At 45.7% G+C, this 20,807-nt stretch overlaps 1 protein-coding gene across 1 annotated transcript; it reads right to left on the bottom strand.

Annotated features, from left to right (window-relative positions):
- Positions 1–14,637: 14,637 nt before the first annotated feature.
- LOC139554329 (ice-structuring glycoprotein-like) lies at positions 14,638–18,958 on the bottom strand. Its single transcript, XM_071367086.1, has 2 exons — positions 15,593–18,958; positions 14,638–14,856 (listed from the first exon to the last, which is right to left on the bottom strand). Exons 1-2 carry the CDS (start codon positions 18,956–18,958, stop codon positions 14,638–14,640), a joined length of 3,585 nt encoding a protein of 1,194 aa, XP_071223187.1.
- Positions 18,959–20,807: the final 1,849 nt, after the last annotated feature.

The raw sequence follows: 20,807 nt of genomic DNA, 5'->3' as shown, positions 1-20,807 counted from the left end.
GGAACAACAGGTGAGGCTGTTAGTCTGAGCCGACAGTCAGAACGAATGTGTGTGCGCTTGAGCATTTAGGCATATATTATTTAATTTATTTTTTCGTTCTTTGAATTAGTTAATTCTATTCATTTAAATATTTTGATTATTCACATATTCATTTTTTAAATATTTTTTTAAATATATTCGGCTCTTCTGATATGCGAGACGGCTCCCAACGTTAACCTACAAGAGCTAAGAGCCGACTCGTTCGCGAACGACTCATCACTATTTCCCTGATGGTGAAACTCAGGTCGAACTGCATTATTTCTGCCTCATGCACCAATTAATGTTGTTACTCCTATAACCAGAGAAAGTGAAATATTCACCGATATTAAAAAACACACACGGCAAGCTTATCGGAACACTTTCATTGCAGCTGCAGTGCTGGTTGTGCAGTAGTAAGTGTTGACAGTGCTGAATAACAACGTAAACATTAACTTACTCGTAAAAACAGCTGTATTCGTTGTCTCCCTAAAGTCATGTTTTTAAAAGCTTTCAAATCTCACAGTAGCAACTTTACTGTGCGATCAATTTGTTTTTAAAGTCTGTGGTACGAGGAAATTGTATAAACACGGTGATCTGAGCTATCTGATTGGCCAGCGGTAGTCCCATAGGTGCACTTGATTTGCTCTCTGGGCCTGCCTGGTAGGCGGAGTACTACCTTCAGACACATGAAATGTTTAAAAAAGGTAAGACTTTGCGTTCCCGGCGCTAGGGCTGCTGCATCAAGTGCACCTACAGTACTGGCAAAAGCGCGAAACTATTAAAAAAAATAGGAACGAAATGTTTGGTGATTGACAGGAATGCCTCGACCAGTTTGTGACCACTGGTTTAGAATACAGAGAACTTGCTTATGTTACTCCATGGGCCAGCGCGCCAAATTTCACACATTTGTCCACTTCGGGGTGGCAAAGTTAAACCTTTTACTGCAGTGGGCTAAACCAGCGTCACAAAGTGTTTTTTGGTAGTCTTAAACCTATCTACTTTGAAACAAATGTATAAGGATATGGGCTTAAAAAAAAGAAAACACCTGTCAGATATAGAGTTGAAATGGATTCTATTTTGAGTTTGCATCCCAATATTACACTTGATATACATCACAGAAGACTGAAACATGACAAAACTGCTTAACATAGAAACACCTGATTTTCTGCAGTTTTTTTTAAACAATGTTTATTAATTATGAAAAATATTAATAACTTTCCACCCATGAGGCCACTAGCTCATTTGGCTGCAGGAAGGGCTACTGGTGATTTTCATTAAGGTCCATGAAAGGAGTTTCCATGGGCAAGCAGCCGTACACAAGCCTAAGATCACCATGTGCAATGACAAGCATCGGCTAGAGTGGTGTAAAGCTTGCCGTCATTGGACTCTGGAGCAGTGGAAACGCGTTCTCTGGAGTGATGAATCACGCTTTACCATCTGGCAGTCTGATGGACTAATCTGGGTTTGGCCGATGCCAGGAGAACGCTACCTGCCGGGAATGCATAGTGCCAACTGTAAAGTTTGGTGGAGGAGGAATAATGATCTGGGGATGTTTTCCATGGTTGGGGCTAGGCCCCTTAGTTCCAGTGAAGGGAAATCTTAACGCTACAGCATACAATTACATTCTAACTTTGTGGCAACAGTTTGGGGAAGGCCCTTTCCTGTTTCGGCATGACAATGGCCCCATGCAAAAAGGGAGGTCCAAACATGAATGGTTTGTCGAGATCGGTGTGGAAGAACTTGACTGGCCTGCACAGAGGCCTGACCTCAACCCCATCGAACACATTTGGGATGAATTGGAACGCTGACTGCGAGCCAGGCCTAATCACCCTACATCAGTGCCGCTCCTTACTAATGCTTGTGGCTGAATGGAAGCAAGTCCCCACAGCAATGTTCCAACATCTAGTGGAAAGCCTTCCCAGATTAGTGGAAGCTGTTATATTCATATATTAATAATATTAATGGAAATGATTTTGGAATGAGATGTTTGATGACCAGGTGTCCACATACTTTTGGTCATGTAGTGTATGCCACTTAAACCTATAGTGTCTGACATGATAAACACTTTCGATATTTTTCCCTTAACTATGTTTTTTCATACTGTTGCAGCTCAAGTGAAAAAAAATTAAGCCGATGAACCAGGAATTTGTTCAATGTAAAAAAAATGTAAAAGAATTCCTCTAGCCTCGAGTGGAAGACATGAAGGCATTTCTGGAGCAGCAACTGGGCGAGATGACTGCAGAAAAAAAGGTAGGTGACATTATTCCAAATTTGGAAGTCTGTTTACTTGCAAATATTATATTTTGGTTTATGAGGAAAAAACATTTACATTTCTTCAGTCAGTACATAAAATACCAACAAGACAAAAATATTCAGGTCTATAGCACAGTCTCCCACTGACGATAGGCCCACATTCAGCAATTCCTCATACCATGAGTCCAGGACAAACCACGAAACACGATGATTCGTCCACATTACTTTTACATGCGAGAAGCAGTAGCACTTTTTGAAACATTGTAGGCGAGTGGTGACATTTTAGGCGAGTGGTGACCTCAGGAGGCTGAAGAAATTTAGTCTTGTCACCCAAAACACTGACAAACTTTTACAGATGCACAATCGAGAGCATCCTGTCAGGCTGTATCACAGCCTGGTACGGCAACTGCACCTCCCTCAACCGCAAGGCTCTCCAGAGGGTGGTACGGTCTGCACAACACATCACCGGGGGCAAACTACCTGCCATCCAGGACACCTACAGCACCCGATGTCAAAGGAAGGCCAAAAAGATCATCAAGGACAACAACGACCCGAGCCACTGCCTGTTCACCCCACTACCATCCAGAAGGCGAGGTCAGTACAGGTGCATCAAAGCTGGGACCGAGAGATTGAGAAACAGCTTCTATCTCAAGGCCATCAGACTGCTAAACAGCTATCATTAACTCAGAGAGGCTGCTGCCTACATTGAGACCCAATCACTGGACACTTTAATAAACGGATCACTAGTCACTTTTTAAACAATGCCCCTCCATATAATGCCACTTTAATAATGTTTACAAACAGTTGAAGTCGGAAGTTTACATACACTTAGGCTGGAGTCATTAAAACTCGTTTTTCAACCACACCACAAATTTCTTGTTAACAAACAATAGTTTTGGCAAGTCGGTTAGGACATCTACTTTGTGCATGACACAAGTCATTTTTCCAACAATTGTTTACAGACAGATTTTTCACTTATAATTCACTGTAAAACAATTCCAGTGGGTCAGAAGTTTACATACACTAAGTTGACTGTGCCTTTAAACAGCTTGGAAAATTACAGAAAATGATGTCATGGCTTTAGAAGCTTCTGTTAGGCTAATTGACTTCATTTGAGTCAATTGGATGTATTTCAAGGCCTACCTTCAAACTCAGTGCCTCTTTGCTTGACATCATGGGAAAATCAAAAGAAATCAGCCAAGACCTCAGAAAAAACATTGTAGACCTCCACAAGTCTGGTTCATCATTGGCAGCAATTTCCAAACGCCTGAAGGTACCACATTCATCTGCACAAGGAATAGTACGCAAGTAGAAACACCATAGGACCACGAAGTCATCATACCGCTGAAGAAAAATACGCATTCTGTCTCCTAGAGATGAACCTACTTTGGTGCGAAAAGTGCAAATCAATCCCAGAACAACAGCAAAGGACCGTGGGAAGATGCTGGAGGAAACAGGTACAAAGTATCTATTTCCACAGTAAAACGAGTGCTATATCGACCTAACCTGAAAGGACGCTCAGCAAGGAAGAAGCCACTGCTCCAAAACCGCCATCAAAAAGCCAGACTACAGTCTGCAACTGCACATGGGGACAAAGATCATACTTTTTGGAGAAATGTCCTCTGGTCTGATGAAACAAAAATAGAACTGTTTGGCCAAAATGACCATCGTTATGTTTGGAGGGAAAAGGGGGAGGCTTAGAAGCTGAAGAGCACCATCCCAACCGTGAAGCACGGGGGTGGCAGCATCATGTTGTGGGGGCGCTTTGCTGCAGGAGGGACTAGTGCAATTCACAAAATAGATGGCTTCATGAGGGAGGAAAATTATGTAGATATATTGAAGCAACATCTCAAGATATCAGTCAGGAAGTTAAAGCTTGATCGCAAATGGGTCTTCCAAATGGACAATGACCCCAAGCATACTTCCAAAGTTTTGGCAAAATGGCTTAAAGACAAGAAAGTCAAGGTATTGGAGTGGCCATCACAAAGCCCTGACCTCAATCCCACAGAAAATTTGTGGGCAGAACTGAAAAAGTGTGTGTGCGAGCAAGGAGGCCTACAAACCTGATTCAGTTACACCAGCTCTGTCAGGAGGAATGGGCCAAAATTCACCCAACTTATTGTGGGAAGCTTGTGGAAGGCTACCCGAAACGTTTGACCCAAGTTAACAATTTAAAGGCAATGCTAACAAATACTAATTGAGTGTATGTAAACTTCTGACCCACTGGGAATGTGATGAAATAATTCTTTATTTTACCTTTATTTTTACAGGTTTTTCTCATTGAGAAAACATCTATTTTCCAAGAGAGACCTGGTCCAATAGCAGCAGGGGGATGTTTCAGACAAAACAACTTACATCCACTAACACAACATTAAACAAAACTATAAACACACAGTACTTCAAAAACATTTGACTTTAAAAACAGGAAAGTCTTGACTAAAAACAGCTGTCCTAAAGACAATTACACTCTTCTATGATATACATCCAACAAAACTAGATCATCAAATTTTAAAATGTTCAGGAGAGAATTCCGGGACCACAGAGCTAAGTAACTCAAATTATTTCTACCATGACCTCTTCTAATTTTTGGTACAGTTAGAAGCAAATGAGAACAGGACGGTAGTTGATATTTATTTACCGACCTGACTAAAAAAGAACAAAGATAAAATGGCATTTTACCCAATATGGCATTATAAATCAGTGTATACCAGTGTTTAAGCCTATGCAAGGTCAATGATGACCAGCCAACAGCGCTGTAGAGATCACAATGATGTGCTAGATGTTATTGATTTGTCATGAACCTGAGGGCTGCATGATTCACTGAATGAAGTGCTCTCAGGGTAGTGGTTGAGGCCTGCATATATATAACATCACTAAAATCTAAAACCGCCAGTGGTGTACATCGTACCAGCTCCTTCCTGGCCTCAAAAGAAAAACAAGCCTTATGCCGGTAATAAAAACCTATTCTCAGCTTGAGCTTCCTAATCAAGTTCTCTACATGCACAGGGAAGCTCAGCTTATCATCAACCCACACACCCAAATATTTGTACACTTTAACTTGCTCTATAGTATGTCCAGCCAATGTAGCAATGGCATGATTAGTAACATGCCTGGCATTTGAAAATACCATGCATTTTGTTTTACCCGAATTTCGAACCAGCTTTAAATCATACAGATTCTGTTGTATGATGTTAAATGCTCTTTGGGCATTTTCAAAAGCTAAAGATAAACTACTACCACTTGAATAAAGAACAGTATCATCTGCATAAAATTGAACATGTAAACTTCTGACCCACTGGGAATGTGATGAAATAAATAAAAGCTGAAATAAATAATTATCTTGTAACGGTTGTCGTCGGTGGAAGGAGAGGACCAAAGCGCAGCGTAGCTAGTGTTCATCTTATTTAATAAATCCAAAACTGAACACTTCAAATACAAAAACAACAAAGTGAAAACCGAAACAGTTCTATCTGGTGCAGACACACAAAGACTGAAAACAATCACCCACAAAACCCAACAGAAAACAGGCTACCTAAATATGGTTCCCAATCAGGGACAACGATTGACAGCTGCCTCTGATTGAGAACCATATCAGGCCAAACACAGAAAACCAACACAGAAATAGAAAACATAGATTACCCACCCAACTCACGCCCTGACCAACTAAAACAAAAGACAAAACAAAGGAACTAAGGTCAGAACGTGACAGTCCCCCCCAAGGTCTGACCGCGGTGGCGGGTCTGGCGCTGGACGTGGACCCCACTCCACCATTGTCTTTGTCCGCTTCAGTGACGTCCTTTGAGCAGCGACCCTCACCGCCGACCTTGGCCTGGGAACCCTAATAAAGGACCCCACTGGACTGAGGAGCGCCTCTGGACTGAAGGGCGGCTCCTGACTGGCGGGCGGCTCTGGCGGCTCCTGACTGGCGGGCGGCTCTGGCGGCTCCTGACTGGCGGGCGGCTCTGGCGGCTCCTGACTGGCGGGCGGCTCTGGCGGCTCCTGACTGGCGGGCGGCTCTGGCGGCGCTGGACAGACGGGCGGCTCAGGCGGCGCTGGACAGACGGGCGGCTCAGCGGGGCTGGACAGACGGGCGGCTCAGGCGGCGCTGGACAGACGGGCGGCTCAGGCGGCGCTGGACAGACGGGCGGCTCAGGCGGCGCTGGACAGACGGGCAGCTCAGGCGGCGCTGGACAGACGGGCAGCTCAGGAGAGACGGGCAGCTCAGGACAGACGGGCAGCTCAGGCGGCGCTGGACAGATGGAAGACTCTGGCCTGCTGAGGCGCACAGTAGGCCTGGTGCGTGGTGCCGGAACTGGTGGTACCGGGCTGGGGACACGCACCTCTGGGCGAGTGCGGGGAGCAGGAACAGGGAGTACAGGGCTCTGGAGACGCACAGGAAGCCTGGTGCGTGGTGTTGGCACTGTGGTACTGGACTGGTGCGAGGGACTGCCACAGGCGGACTGGTGCGTGGAGAAGCCACCGGATAGAACGGACCGTGGAGGCGCACTACAGGTCTCGAGCACCAAGCCTGCCCAACCCTACCTGGCTGAATGCTCCCCGTAGCCAGGCCAGTGCGGCGAGGTGGAATAGCCCGCAATGGGCTGTGCTGGCGAACCGGGGACACCATGCGATGGGCTGGTGCCATGTACACCGGCCCGAGGAGACGCACTGGAGACCAGATGCGTAGAGCCGGCTTCATGGCACCTGGCTCGATGCCCACTCTAGCCCGGCCGATACGAGGCGCTGCAATGTACCGCACCGGGCTATGCACACGCACTGGGGACACCGTGCGCCTAACGGCATAACACGGTGCCTGCCCGGTAGCTCTCTCTCCACGGTAAGCACGGGGAGTTGGCTCAGGTCTCCTCCCTGGCTTAGCCACACTCCCCGTGTGTCCCCTCCCAATACATTTTTGGGGCTGCCTCTCGGGCTTCCTTGCCAGCCATGTTCCCTCAAAGCGCTGGCTCCCTTTAGCTGCTGCCTCAGCTCTCCTGGCTGCCTCCACCTGTTCCCATGGAAGGCGATCCCTTCCAGCCAGGATCTCCTCCCATGTGTAGCAACCCTTGCCGTCCAGAATGTCCTCCCATGTCCACTCCTCCTTATAGCGCTGCTCCTGCTGCTGCTGCCTGTTACCACGCTGCTTGGTCCTTTTTTGGTGGGTGGTTCTGTAACGGTTGTCGTCGGTGGAAGGAGAGGACCAAAGCGCAGCGTGGTTAGTGTTCATCTTATTTAATAAATCCAAAACTGAACACTTCAAATACAAAAACAACAAAGTGAAAACCGAAACAGTTCTATCTGGTGCAGACACACAAAGACTGAAAACAACCACCCACAAAACCCAACAGAAAACAGGCTACCTAAATATGGTTCCCAATCAGGGACAACGATTGACAGCTGCCTCTGATTGAGAACCATATCAGGCCAAACACAGAAAACCAACACAGAAATAGAAAACATAGATTACCCACCCAACTCACGCCCTGACCAACTAAAACAAAAGATAAAACAAAGGAACTAAGGTCAGAACGTGACATCTCTCTACTATTATTCTGACATTTCACATTCTTAAAATAAAGTGGTGATCCTAACTGACCTAAGACAGGGAATTTTTACTAGGATTAAATGTTAGGAATTGTGAAAAACTGAGTTTACATGTATTTGGCTAAGGTGTATGTAAACTTCCGACTTCAATTGTATATTACATTACTCATATCACATGTATATACTGTATTTTATACCATCTACTGCACCTTGCCTATGCCTCTCGGCCATCGCTCATCCATATACTTATATGTACATATTCTCATTCACCCCTTTACATTTGTGTGTATTAGGTAGTTGTTGGGAATTGTTAGAGTACTTGTTAGATATTACCACACTGTTGGAACTAGAAGCACTAGCATTTCGCTACACTCTCATTAACATTGCTAACCATGTGTATGCGACCAATAAAACTTTATTTGATTTTCATTTGATTTGATTTTAATAACATGGAAAATGTGCTTTGCTTTTTTTATTCTGATCTATTTCTTCTGTGTGCATCATCAAAGACGTTGTCACCAGATACCAGCGGCTGCTGAACCTGAAGAAGAGGAGCTACAATATGACCGTGGCTTTCCGAAAGGCGGTTGTCCACTCCCATTGCTGAGCTCTTCATAGCAGACAGACAGGTGTTGCCTTTCTGTAAACTCACAGATCTGGCAACATTATGCACAGAAAAGACTGTGGGTCAAGTAAAGGTCACAGAGATGAAGAGAAAGAGGGAGTTACTTATCTTCCAACTAAGATAAGCGGGCAAACTTGTTTTCCTTGTTTCAGGACAACAGTACCTTTCTACTGGTACTAAAAAAATCATATATTTACAATTTTGTCAAATTATGGTATCGGGATACTACTGAAGTTTTGGTATATCATGCAACACTACCGTACACATGCCCCCTGAAAAGTGTTGCAGAGGCACACACACTTTTCAAGAGCACATTTACAGTAGTGTTGCACGATATACTAAAACTTTGTGTTGGTTGAATTAAACTACATTGGTGCTGCAATGTCTCTCTCGTGCACTATCTCCTCGGGCAACTGCCCAAATTGCACTGGCAGCCTTACATCATTAGGCAAAAAATGTTGATAGACAATATTGTGATTTTTGTTCATTAAAACATAGATTTTAACATTATGTCTCTGATGTGTTTCTTCATCACCAACAAATAAGACAAGTTTAAGCATAGTGATTGTTTGTTTGTTTCCCTCTTGATTTATTTCTCATTAAACAGTCTTTCACTTTATTTAGATTGTCCCAATGCATATCTACAGGGGATTATTTATCGGGACAAGTTCTTCCAGTTTAAAAGTATTTTGTAAGGTGTTCCAAGACGATGGCGCAGAGTACATGAAAGCCCTTTTACCAAATTCAGTTAGGACATTTGGAACAGTTAGCAGGATAAAGTCCAGCGAACAAAGAGAGTACCCACCACATTTCTGAACAATAAAAATGCCCAAATAAAAAGGGTAGTAAACCCAAAATGGCTTTGTAAATAAAAGTATACCAGTGACTGAGCCTACGAGTGACTAGAGAAGGCCAGCCAACCCTGGTATACAAAGTGCAGTGGTGCGTAAGGGTTTTGCAGTTTAAAATAAATCTCAATGTGCCATGGTAAAGAGTGTCAATTGATCTCAAACACTGAGTGGAAGCATTCATATATAAAATATCCCCATAGTCTAGTAAAGGCATAAATGTAGCTGATACTAGCCTCCTTCTGGCTTCAAAAGAAAAACAGGCCTTATTCCTAAAATAAAATCCCAATTTCAGCTTCAATTTTTTTGTAAGTTGTTGAATATGCAATTTAAAAGAGAGGCCGTCATCAATTAGAATTCCAAGATATTTATATGAAGTTACAACCTCAATCTCCTTGCCCTAACAGGTAGTAATAGGTGAAAGGTTCAGAGGTCTATTTCTTGCATTAGAAAACACCATTAGTTTAGTTTTGTCAGTATTGAGGATAAGCTTCAATTGACACAAGGTATGTTGAACAGTATAAAAAGCAGTTTGCAAGTTCTGGAAAGCTTTTGTAAGAGACGAGGCACAACACTAAATAACAGTATCATCAGCATAAAAATGAAGTTGTGCATTTTGGACATTTTTGTATAAATCATTTATATAAATAGTGAATAAGAGAGGACCAAGTACAGAGCCTTGGGGCACACCATTAAGGACAGACAATTTAACAGACACTCAAATTGAGTGCACTGAGCTCTATCAGACAGATAGTTAGAAAACCATGCAACTGCATGCTCCGAAAGACCTACACTCAACAATCTCTGCCTTAGTATAGCATGATCAACTGTATCAAAAGCCTTAGAGAGATCAATAAAAAGTGAGACAAAGTGATGTTTTTTGTCAAGGGCTTCAGTGATATCATTTAAAACCTTCATGGCTGCTGTAATTGTGCTATGCTTCTTCCTGAAGCCCGATTGGTACATTGATCAAATAGAGTTAGTAAATAAAAACTCTTTTAGCTGTTCACTTACAAGGGTTTCAAGTATTTTCACCAGGGGTGACAGCTTCGAGATTGACCTATAATTATTTAAAATAGTTGGATCTCCCCCTTTTAAAAGTGGTAGGACAAATGCTGATTTCCAGATCTTTGGAATTTCATTACATTCCAGGGTTAGATTGAACAGCTATGTAAGTGGTTCAGCTATGAAATCAGCTGCCAGATTTAAAAAGCAGGGATCCAAAAGATCAGGACCTGCAGGCTTTCTTTGATCTAAGGATTTCTAAGGATTACTGGAGTGTTAGTGAATGCACTGAACATGCTCATCAGTTGATACATATTTGAATGTGAAGTATATAGTGTGAAGACCATCAACTAAAATCAACTTGTGTTTCACTTTATTTGGATAGTCCAAAACCATATCTACAGATAGAACACTAGAATGATGAAGTTTCTGATACGCAGTTGAGATGCTGCTGACAGTCTCCTGTTTGTTTGTTAATCATCTATAGCTGGGCTTGGCATTGTAAAAGCGAGGGGATATACTGTTGAAATATGACTACAGATATGGTGTTGAAATTCTGCTGATAGTTTACAGAGGGTTTGTAGAGCATCTATAGATGGACTATAGACTACCTTGTTGAAAATGTTGAGATATACTGTTGAGATGCTACTGAAAGTCTAAAGATATGTTGTTGAAATGCTGCTGATAGTCTACAGTTAGTCTAACATCTGTAGATGAACTACAGACATGCAGTTGACATATTACTGATAGTCTGTAGAGCATCTACAGATGGACTATCCAAATAAAGTGTTACCTTGTGTTAACATCAATACATTTGATGTGAAACCTGCCCCCTGTATGAAATCCTACAGGAATTAATTACATCCAGCAAAGAGGTACAGGTCACCCATTTTTGATAAACGTCTTCACAATGAGTGCACCAAATTTGACATGAAGCTAGAAATATGGCCGCCAACCAGCTCCATTGATTTTAATTGGATTGGTCTGGCATTGCCACAACTCTTCCAATAATAGGTGGGATATGCCCAATGATAACTCAAATATGGTTATAGTTATGCAGGTAACGCAACCAATTTAGCCAGGTTTGTAAAATACATAATCTTTGTAAAATATTAGCAAAAATGTTCATTTATATATTTTATTTTCAAAAGAAATTAAATTATCTATAATATTCCTAAAGGGATATTCCTGGTAGTGATTATAATGATATACAATATTATGCCATGTTGTTAAATATAGAATCTATGTCTTGAATCCTGTCATACACGCATTCCAACATAAAATTATAACAAAACACCTGATAAGGGCATTAACTTACATAGCTGGTGAAGAGTATAAAAGCCTTAGGTTTACAGCCTTTATAGATGGTGTCAAGTTACAGTAGGATTTTTTTTTTTTGATTGTTGTGAAATTGTGAAATATGCATTGGTTGTTAAAATTACATGATGCACACCAGTAGTCATCAGTGTTGCGTTCACTTGCAGTGGAAAGGAAAAATGTATTAATGTTACCCCTCAAGCTATGGACTGGGGTCATTGTGACTCGAGAGGCATATTTTTTTTATCATAGTGGTTTATTAAATTCTTCAAATTCTTCATGACTTTGTCAATCAACTTGTTCTGTGTTTCTGTATCAATATGGACTTTAAAAAAGTTCCAAGTCCTTTGGGGTCATTTTGACCCGAGACAAAAACATCTAATTCCGTCTATAGTGATTTGATTAATAGGACCTTTATTTGAATGTAAGTTTCTCTGGAGACATAATTACAAGTTATCCATACCACTAGAGGGTGTAGGGGTACCTGTATCAGTGATTTTGACCAGATAGATAGACAGATCATCTGCCCGAGATATAGCACTCCCAGAATTCACCTATACCAAGTATCGTATGACTGTGTAAAAAAACTAAAGTACCTTGTTTTTGGGAATATAAAAATCTGCCAATGGTATAAATACTTAATATAACAGCAAATCAGAACTCAGAAACATTCTAAACTACATAGAGCTGTATAGGTGTGTACAGTATTATTCAGAAAATAAGTTGTTCTAGGGCAAATAGAAAAAGTATTTATTTGAATCCAGGTTTCTCTGGAGACATAATATTATGTAATACATATCATCATAGGGTGAAGGGAAACTGTATCAGTGATTTTGACCAGATAGACAGATCACTTGCAGAGATGGGGCACATTGTGTACTCGCCTATGGTTATAACTGGTTATAGCTAGGTATGACTGTGCACGTAATCAAAATGACCTTAGATATATTCTTAGTTGCAGTCAAAACAGCTCATAAAAGTCTGTCAGCGGTATGAACACTTGGTAGAACTGTAGTACAGAAACTAGCTACCCTTTAAATGTACACTGTGCTGTATTGGTGAAAATGTGTTATTCTACTGAAAATGTTATATAAATACCAGAATTCCTATAATATCCTCCAATATTCTTTATGTGCAACTTGTTATGCTATTTTGGGTGCTATACCATTTGGTTTAAAGTAACTTCAAGCATTTAATGATGGCTGTGGAGTAAGTAAATAAAGAAAACTAAGCCATATTTTTGGTTAAATAACTTTGTCAATTAAATTAAGTATATTTCAAATGTACTGCTTCCTATAATATCCTGCTCCTTTAATTTAAACGGCAGTCATTTTTACCACAAATATTAAACAATTTATATTTTCTTCAAAATTCTAAAATCTAAATAATACTGTAATCAAATGATGGTACATCTCTAATGATGTTTTGACGAGAACTAAGTTGATATTTTTCTGTGATTGTTGATTAATTGATTGTTGCTTTTTCTTGCGGTCAAAATGAGCCCAGTTGGTAATCGATGTACTGTATGTAAAATCAGTACCAGTCAAAAGTTTGGACACACATACTCATTTCAGGGTTTCTTTATTTTTTCCTATTTTCTACATTGTAGAATAATAGTGAAGACATCAAAACTATGAAATAACACAGAATCATGTAGTAACCAAAAAAGTATTAAACAAATCAAAATATATTTTACATTTGAGATTCTTCAAAGTAGCCACCCTTTGCCTTGATGACAGCTTTGAACACTCTTGGAATTCTCTCAACCAGCTTAATGAGGTGGAATGCATTTCAATTAACAGGTTTTCCTTGTTAAAAGTTAAGAAGGAAAGAATTCCACAAATGAATGCGTTTGAGACAATCAGTTGTGTTGTGACAAGGTAAGGGTGGTATACAGAAGATAGCCCTATTTGGTAAAATACCAAGTCCATATTATGGCAAGAACAGCTGAAAATAGCAAAGCGAAACGACAGTCCATCATTCCTTTAAGACATGAAGGTCAGTCAATCCAGAAAATTTCAAGAACTTTGAAAGTTTCTTCAAGTGCAGTCACTAAAACCATTAAGTGCTATGACGAAACTAGCTCTCATGAGGACCATCACAGGAATGGAAGACCCAGAGTTACCTCTGCTGAAGAGGATAAGTTCATTAGAGTTAACTGTACCTCAAATTGCAGTCCAAATAAATGCTTCACTGAGTTCAAGTAACAGACACATCTCAACATCACCTGTTCAGAGGACAATGCGTAAATCAGGCCTTCATGGTCGAACTGCTGCAAAGAAACCACTACTAAAGGACTCCAATAATAAGAAGATACTTGCTTGGGCCAATCGGGGCTATCGTAGTGGTAGATGCCATTGTTGTAGTGGCTGAAGTTGTTCTGGCAGGGGCTGTCGTTTTGACGTCTACAGTTGTAGTGATGGTGGCTACAGTTGTGGTAGCAGGGGCTGTTGTAGTGGTGGCTACAGTTGTGGTGGCAGCTACAGTTGTGGTGGCAGCGGCTACTTTCATATTGGGAGCTGCAGTTGTGGTGGCAACGGCAGTGGTAGTAACGGCTGCAGTAGCGGCAGCTACAGTTATGGTAGTGGCAGTAGTAGTGGCGGCAGCAGTTGTGGTGGCAGCGGCTGCTGATGTAGTGGCAGCTGAAGTTGTGGTGGCAGTAGCTTCCGTACTGGCAGCTGCAGTTATGGTGGCAAGGGCTGTCGTAGCGGCAGCAGCTGTTGTCATAGTGGCAGCTGCAGTTCAGTTACCAGCTGCAGCTGTGGTGGCAGTAGCTTTCATAGTGGCAGCTGAAGTTATGGTGGCAAGGGTTGTCGAAGTGGCAGTGGCGATTGTTTTGGTAGCGGCTGAAGTTGTGTGGCAGGGCCTGTCGTAGTGGTGGTTGCAGTTGTGGTGGCAGCTGGAGTTGTAGTGGCAGCGGATGTCATAGTGGCGGCTATAGTTATGTTGGCAGCAACTGCAGATGTGGTTGCAGCAGCTGTTGTCTTAGTGGCAGCTGCAGTTATGGTGGCTGTTGCAGTTGTGGTTGCCTCAGTTGTGGTTGCAGCGGGTGCTGTAATACTGGCAGTTGCAGTTGGGATGGCACCGACTATCGTAGTGGCGGATCCAATTGTGGTGACATGGCCTGTCATAGTGGCGGCTACAGTTGTGGTGGCAGAGGCTGCTGTTGTTGTAGCGGTTGAAGTTGTGGTGGCAGAGGCTGCCGTAGTGGCAGTTGTGGCGTTTACATTTGTGGTAGCGAATGCAGTTCTGGTGACAGCAGATGTGGTGGCATCTGCTGCTGTCATAGTGGAAGCTGCAATTGTGATGGCAGCGGCTGTGAAGTGGTGGTTCCAGTTGTTGTGGCAGGGAAAGTCATAGTTGCGTATGCAGTTGTGGTGGCAGGGGTTGTCGTAGTGGTGTCTGCATTTGTGCAGGTAGTGGCTGTCGTCATAGTGACATCTTCAGTTGTGGTGGTACCGGCTGATGTATTAGTAGCAGCTGCACTTGATTGCAGTGGCTGCTGTTGTGGTAGCGGCTAAAGTTGTGGTGGTCTGGGTTGTCTTAGTGGTGTCTGCATTTGTGGTGGCAGGGGCTGTTGTCATGTGTCCTTAGTTACGGTGGCAAGGGCTGCAGTAGTGGTGTAAGCGGATGTTGTCATGGCGGCAGCTGCAGTTGTGGAAGCAGCTGCAGTTGTGGTAGCAGCTGCAGTTGTGGTAGCAGCTGCAGTTGTGGCTGATGTTGCGGAAGCGGCTAAGGTTGTGGTGGCAGGGGTTGCATTAGTGGTGTCTGCATTTGTGGTGGTAGAAGCTGTTGTCATAGTGGCAGATGCAGTTGTAGTGGCAGAGGCTGTCGTCATAGTGGCAGCTGCAGTTGTGGTAGCAGCTGCACTTGTGATTGCAGTGGCTGCTGTTGTAGTAGTAGCTAAAGTTGTGGTGGCAGGGGATGTCTTAGTTATGTCTGCAGTTGTGGTGGCAGGGGCTGTCGTAGTGGGGCCCTTAGTTACGGTGGCAGGGGCTGCAGTAGTGGTGTAAGCTGCAGTTGTGGTGGCAGTGGCTGTCGTTGTAGGGTCAGCTGCAGTTGTGGTAGCAGTGGCTGATGTTGTGGTAGCTGCTAAAGTTTTGGTGGCAGAGGTTGTCTTTGTGGTGGTAGCGGGTGTTGTCGTAGTGGCAGCTATAGTTGTGGTGGCAGGGGCTGTCGTAGTGGTGTCTGCATTTGTGATGAAAGTGGCTGTTGTCGTAGTGGCAGCTGCAGTTGTCGTTGCAGTGGCAGCTGTAGTTGTCATTGCAGTGGCTGCTGTTGTGGTAGCGACTAAAGTTGTGGTGAAAGGGGTTGTCTTAGCGGTGTCTGCAGTTGTGGTGGTAGTGGCTGTTGTCGTAGTGGCAGCTGCAGTTCTGTTAGCAGTCATAGTGGCGGCTGCAGTTGTGGTGGCATCGAATGTTGTAGTGGCGGCTGCAGTTGTGGTTGCAGCTGCTGCTGTTTTAGTGGCTGCTTTAGTCGTAGTGGCGGCTACAGTTGTGCTGGTGGCTGCTGTTGCTGTGGTGGCAGAGAACTGCGTAGTGGCAGCTGCTGTTGTGGTAGCGGCAAAAGTTGTGGTGACAGGGGTTGTCTTGGTGGTGTCTGCAGTTGTGGTGGCAGGGGCTGTTGTAGTGGCATCCTTAGTTACGGTGGCAGGGGCTGCAGTAGTGGTGTAAGTGGATGTTGTCGTGGCGGTAGCTGTAGTTGTGGTGGCAGCTTCAGTTGCGGTGGCAGCGACTGTTGTCGTAGGGGCAGCTGCAGTTGTGGTAGCAGCTGCACTTGTGGTTGCAGTGGCTGATGTTGTGGAAGCAGCTAAAGTTGTGGTGGCAGGTGAGTTCTTGGTGGTGTCTGCATTTGTGATGGTCGTGGCTGTTGTCGTAGTGGCAGCTGCTGTTGTGGTAGCAGCTGCACTTGTGATTGCAGTGGCTGCTGTTGTGGTAGTGGCTAAAGTTATGGTGGCAGGGGTTATCTTAATTGTGTCTGCAGTTGTGGTGGCAGGGGCTGTCGTAGTGGGGCCCTTAGTTACGGTGGCAGGGGCTACAGTAGTGGTGTAAGCTGCAGTTGTGGTGGCAGTGGCTGTCGTTGTAGGGGCAGCTGCAGATGTGGTAGCAGTGGCTGATGGTGTGGTAGCTGCTAAAGTTGTGGTGGCAGAGGTTGTCTTTGTGGTGGTAGCGGGTGTTGTCGTAGTGGCAGCTATAGTTGTGGTGGCAGGGGCTGTCGTAGTGGTGTCTGCATTTGTGATGGTCGTGGCTGTTGTCGTCATAGTGGCAGCTGCAGTTGTCGTTGCAGTGGCTGCTGTTGTGGTAGCGACTAAAGTTGTGGTGAAAGGGGGTATCTTAGCGGTGTCTGCAGTTGTGGTGGTAGTGGCTGTTGTCGTAGTGGCAGCTGCAGTTCTGTCAGCAGTCATAGTGGCGGCTGCAGTTGTGGTGGCATCGAATGTTGTAGTGGCGGCTGCAGCTGTGGTTGCAGCTGCTGCTCTTGTGGTACCAGCTGGAGTTGTGGTGGCAGTGGCTGCTGTTGTAGTGGCTGCTTTAGTCGTAGTGGCGGCTACAGTTGTGCTGGTGGCTGCTGTTGCTGTGGTGGCAGAGAACTGCGTAGTGGCAGCTGCTGTTGTGGTAGCGGCAAAAGTTGTGGTGACAGGGGTTGTCTTGGTGGTGTCTGCAGTTGTGGTGGCAGGGGCTGTTGTAGTGGCATCCTTAGTTACGGTGGCAGGGGCTGCAGTAGTGGTGTAAGTGGATGTTGTCGTGGCGGTAGCTGTAGTTGTGGTGGCAGCTTCAGTTGCGGTGGCAGCGACTGTTGTCGTAGGGGCAGCTGCAGTTGTGGTAGCAGCTGCACTTGTGGTTGCAGTGGCTGATGTTGTGGAAGCAGCTAAGGTTGTGCTGGCAGGTGAGGTCGTGGTGGTGTCTGCATTTGTGATGGTCGTGGCTGTTGTCGTAGTGGCAGCTGCAGTTGTCGTCATAGTGGCAGCTGCAGTTGTGGTAGCAGGGGTTGTCTTGGTGGTGTCTGCAGTTGTGGTGGCAGGGGCTGTTGTAGTGGCATCCTTAGTTACGGTGGCAGGGGCTGCAGTAGTGGTGGCAGCGACTGTTGTCGTAGGGGCAGCTGCAGTTGTGGTAGCAGCTGCACTTGTGGTTGCAGTGGCTGATGTTGTGGAAGCAGCTAAAGTTGTGGTGGCAGGGGTTATCTTAGTTGTGTCTGCATTTGTGATGGTCGTGGCTGTTGTCGTAGTGGCAGCTGCTGTTGTGGTAGCAGCTGCACTTGTGATTGCAGTGGCTGCTGTTGTGGTAGTGGCTAAAGTTGTGGTGGCAGGGGTTATCTTAGTTGTGTCTGCAGTTGTGGTGGCAGGGGCTGTCGTAGTGGGGCCCTTAGTTATGGTGGCAGGGGCTACAGTAGTGGTGTAAGCTGCAGTTGTGGTGGCAGTGGCTGTCGTTGTAGGGGCAGCTGCAGTTGTGGTAGCAGTGGCTGATGTTGTGGTAGCTGCTAAAGTTGTGGTGGCAGAGGTTGTCTTTGTGTTGGTAGCGGGTGTTGTCATAGTGGCAGCTGTAGTTGTGGTGGCAGGGGCTGTCGTAGTGGTGTCTGCATTTGTGATGGTCGTGGCTGTTGTCGTCATAGTGGCAGCTGCAGTTGTTGTAGCAGCTGCACTTGTGATTGCAGTGGCTGCTGTTGTGGTAGTGGCTAAAGTTGTGGTGGCAGGGGTTGTCTTAGTGGTGTAAGCTGCAGTTGTGGTGGCAGTGGCTGTCATAGTGACATCTGCAGTTACGGTGGCAGGGGCTGCAATAGTGGTGGAAGCGGCTGCTGTCATAGTAGCAGCTGCAGTTGTGGTTGCAGAGACTTGTGTTGTAGTAGCAAGTGCAGTTGTGTTAGCAGTCGAATTTGCAGAAGCTGTTGTGGTAGCAGTCGTATTGGCGGCCGCAGTTCTGGTTGCAGATTCTGCTCTTGTGGTATCAGCTGGAGTTGTGGGTGCAGAGGCTGCTGTAGTTGTAGTTGCTTCTACATTTGTGCTGGCGGCTGCTGTGGTGGCAGAGGCTGTCGTAGTGGAAGCTGCAGTATTGGTAGTTGTAGTAATGGCATCTGCAGTTGTGGTGGCAGGGTCTGTCGTTATTGCAGCTGCAGTTGTGGTTGCAGTGGCTGCTGTTGTGGTAGCAGCTAAAGTTGTGGTGGCATAGCTCGTCTTAGTGGTGTCTCCAGTTGTGGTGGCAGGGGCTGTCGTAGTGGTGTCTACAGTTATGGTGGCAGGGGCTGCAGTAGTGGTGGCAGTGGCGGTTGTTATGGAGTCAGGGGTTGTCTTCGTGGTATCTGCAGTTGTGGTGGCAGCGGCTGTCGTGGTGGTGGCGGCTGCAGTTGTGGTGGCAATCATAGTGGTGGCAAATGGAGTTGTGGTTGCAGATGCTACTCTTGTGGTACCAGCTGAAGTTGTGGTGGTAGCGGCTGCTGTTGTAGTGGCTGCTGTAGTTGTAGTGGCATCTACAGTTGTGCTGGTGACTACTGTTGCTATGGTGGCAGGGGCTGTCGTAGTGGAAGCTGCAGTTGTGGTAGGAATCGTAGTGGCGTCTGCATTTGTGGTGGCAGCTGCACTTATGGTTGCAGTGGCTGCTGTGTTGGTAGCGGCTAAAGTTGCGGTGGCATGAGTTGTCTTAGTGGTGTCTCCAGTTGTGGTGGCAGGGGCTGTCGTAGTGGCGTCCTTAGTTACGGTGGCAGGGGCTGCAGTAGTGGTGGCAGCGGCTGCTGTCGTGGTGGCAGGGGTTGTCTTAGTGGTGTCTGGAGTTGTGGTGGTAGCGGCTGTTATCGTAGTGGCAGCTGCAGTTGTGGTGGCAGCTGCACTTGTGGTTGCAGTGGCTGCTGTTCTGGTAGCGGCTACAGTTGTGGTTGCAGCTGCTGCTCTTGTGGTACCAGCTGGAGTTGTGGTGGCAGTTGCTACTGTTGTAGTGGCTGCTGTAGTTGTAGTGGTGTCTCCAGTTGTGGTGGCGGCTGCTGTTGCTATGGTGGCAGAGGCTGTCGTAGTGGAAGCTGCAGTTGTGGTAGGAGTCGTAGTGGCATCTGCATTTGTGGTGGCAGGGTCTGTCGTTACTGCCGCTGCAGTTGTGGTAGCAGCTGCACTTGTGATTGCAGTGGCTGCTGTGTTGGTAGCGGCTAAAGTTGTGGTGGCATGAGTTGTCTTAGTGGTGTCTCCAGTTGTGGTGGCAGGGGCTGTCGTAGTGGCGTCTTTAGTTACGGTGGAAGGGGCTGCAGTAGTGGTGGCAGCGGCTGCTGTCGTGGTGGCAGGGGTTGTCTTAGTGGTGTCTGCAGTTGTGGTGGTAGCGGCTGTTATCTTAGTGGCAGCTGCAGTTGTGGTGGCAGCTGCACTTGTGGTTGCAGTGGCTGCTGTTCTGGTAGCGGCTACAGTTGTGGTTGCAGCTGCTGCTCTTGTGGTACCAGCTGGAGTTGTGGTGGCAGTTGCTACTGTTGTAGTGGCTGCTGTAGTTGTAGTGGTGTCTCCAGTTGTGGTGGCGGCTGCTGTGGCTATGGTGGTAGAGGCTGTCGTAGTGGAAGCTGCAGTTGTGGTAGGAGTTGTAGTGGCATCTGCATTTGTGGTGGCAGGGTCTGTCGTTACTGCCGCTGCAGTTGTGGCAGCAGCTGCACTTGTGATTGTAGTGGCTGCTGTGTTGGTAGCGGCTAAAGTTGTGGTGGCATGAGTTGTCTTAGTGGTGTCTGCAGTTGTGGTGGTAGCGGCTGTTATCTTAGTGGCAGCTGCAGTTGTGGTGGCAGCTGCACTTGTGGTTGCAGTGGCTGCTGTTGTGGTAGCGGCTAAAGTTGTGGTGGCATGAGTTGTCTTAGTGGTGTCTGCAGTTGTGGTGGTAGCGGCTGTTATCTTAGTGGCAGCTGCAGTTGTGGTGGCAGCTGCACTTGTGGTTGCAGTGGCTGCTGTTCTGGTAGCGGCAACAGTTGTGGTTGCAGCTGCTGCTCTTGTGGTACCAGCTGGAGTTGTGGGTGCAGAGGCTGCTGTAGTTGTAGTGGCTGTCTCCAGTTGTGGTGGCGGCTGCTGTTGCTATGGTGGCAGAGGCTGTCGTAGTGGAAGCTGCAGTATGTGGTAGGAGTCGTAGTGGCATCTGCATTTGTGGTGGCAGGGTCTGTCGTTACTGCCGCTGCAGTTGTGGTAGCAGCTGCACTTGTGATTGCAGTGGCTGCTGTGTTGGTAGCGGCTAAAGTTGTGGTGGCATGAGCTTGTC

This window comes from Salvelinus alpinus, chromosome 26 (genome assembly GCF_045679555.1).
Source record: "Salvelinus alpinus chromosome 26, SLU_Salpinus.1, whole genome shotgun sequence".
NCBI lineage: Eukaryota > Metazoa > Chordata > Actinopteri > Salmoniformes > Salmonidae > Salvelinus > Salvelinus alpinus.
The sequence above is the reverse complement of the archived record's forward strand: the minus strand, read 5'-3'. Positions and strand labels throughout refer to the sequence as shown.

Coding starts and splice junctions, on each gene's coding strand:
- LOC139554329 (XM_071367086.1), bottom strand. CDS start 18,958: ATGATTGCCACCACAACTGCAGCCGCCACCACCACGACAGCCGCTGCC. Junction 14,857..15,592: donor CTACTGCAGCCCCTGCCACC/GTAACTAAGGGC, acceptor TGCTGTCACCAG/AACTGCATTCGCTACCACAA.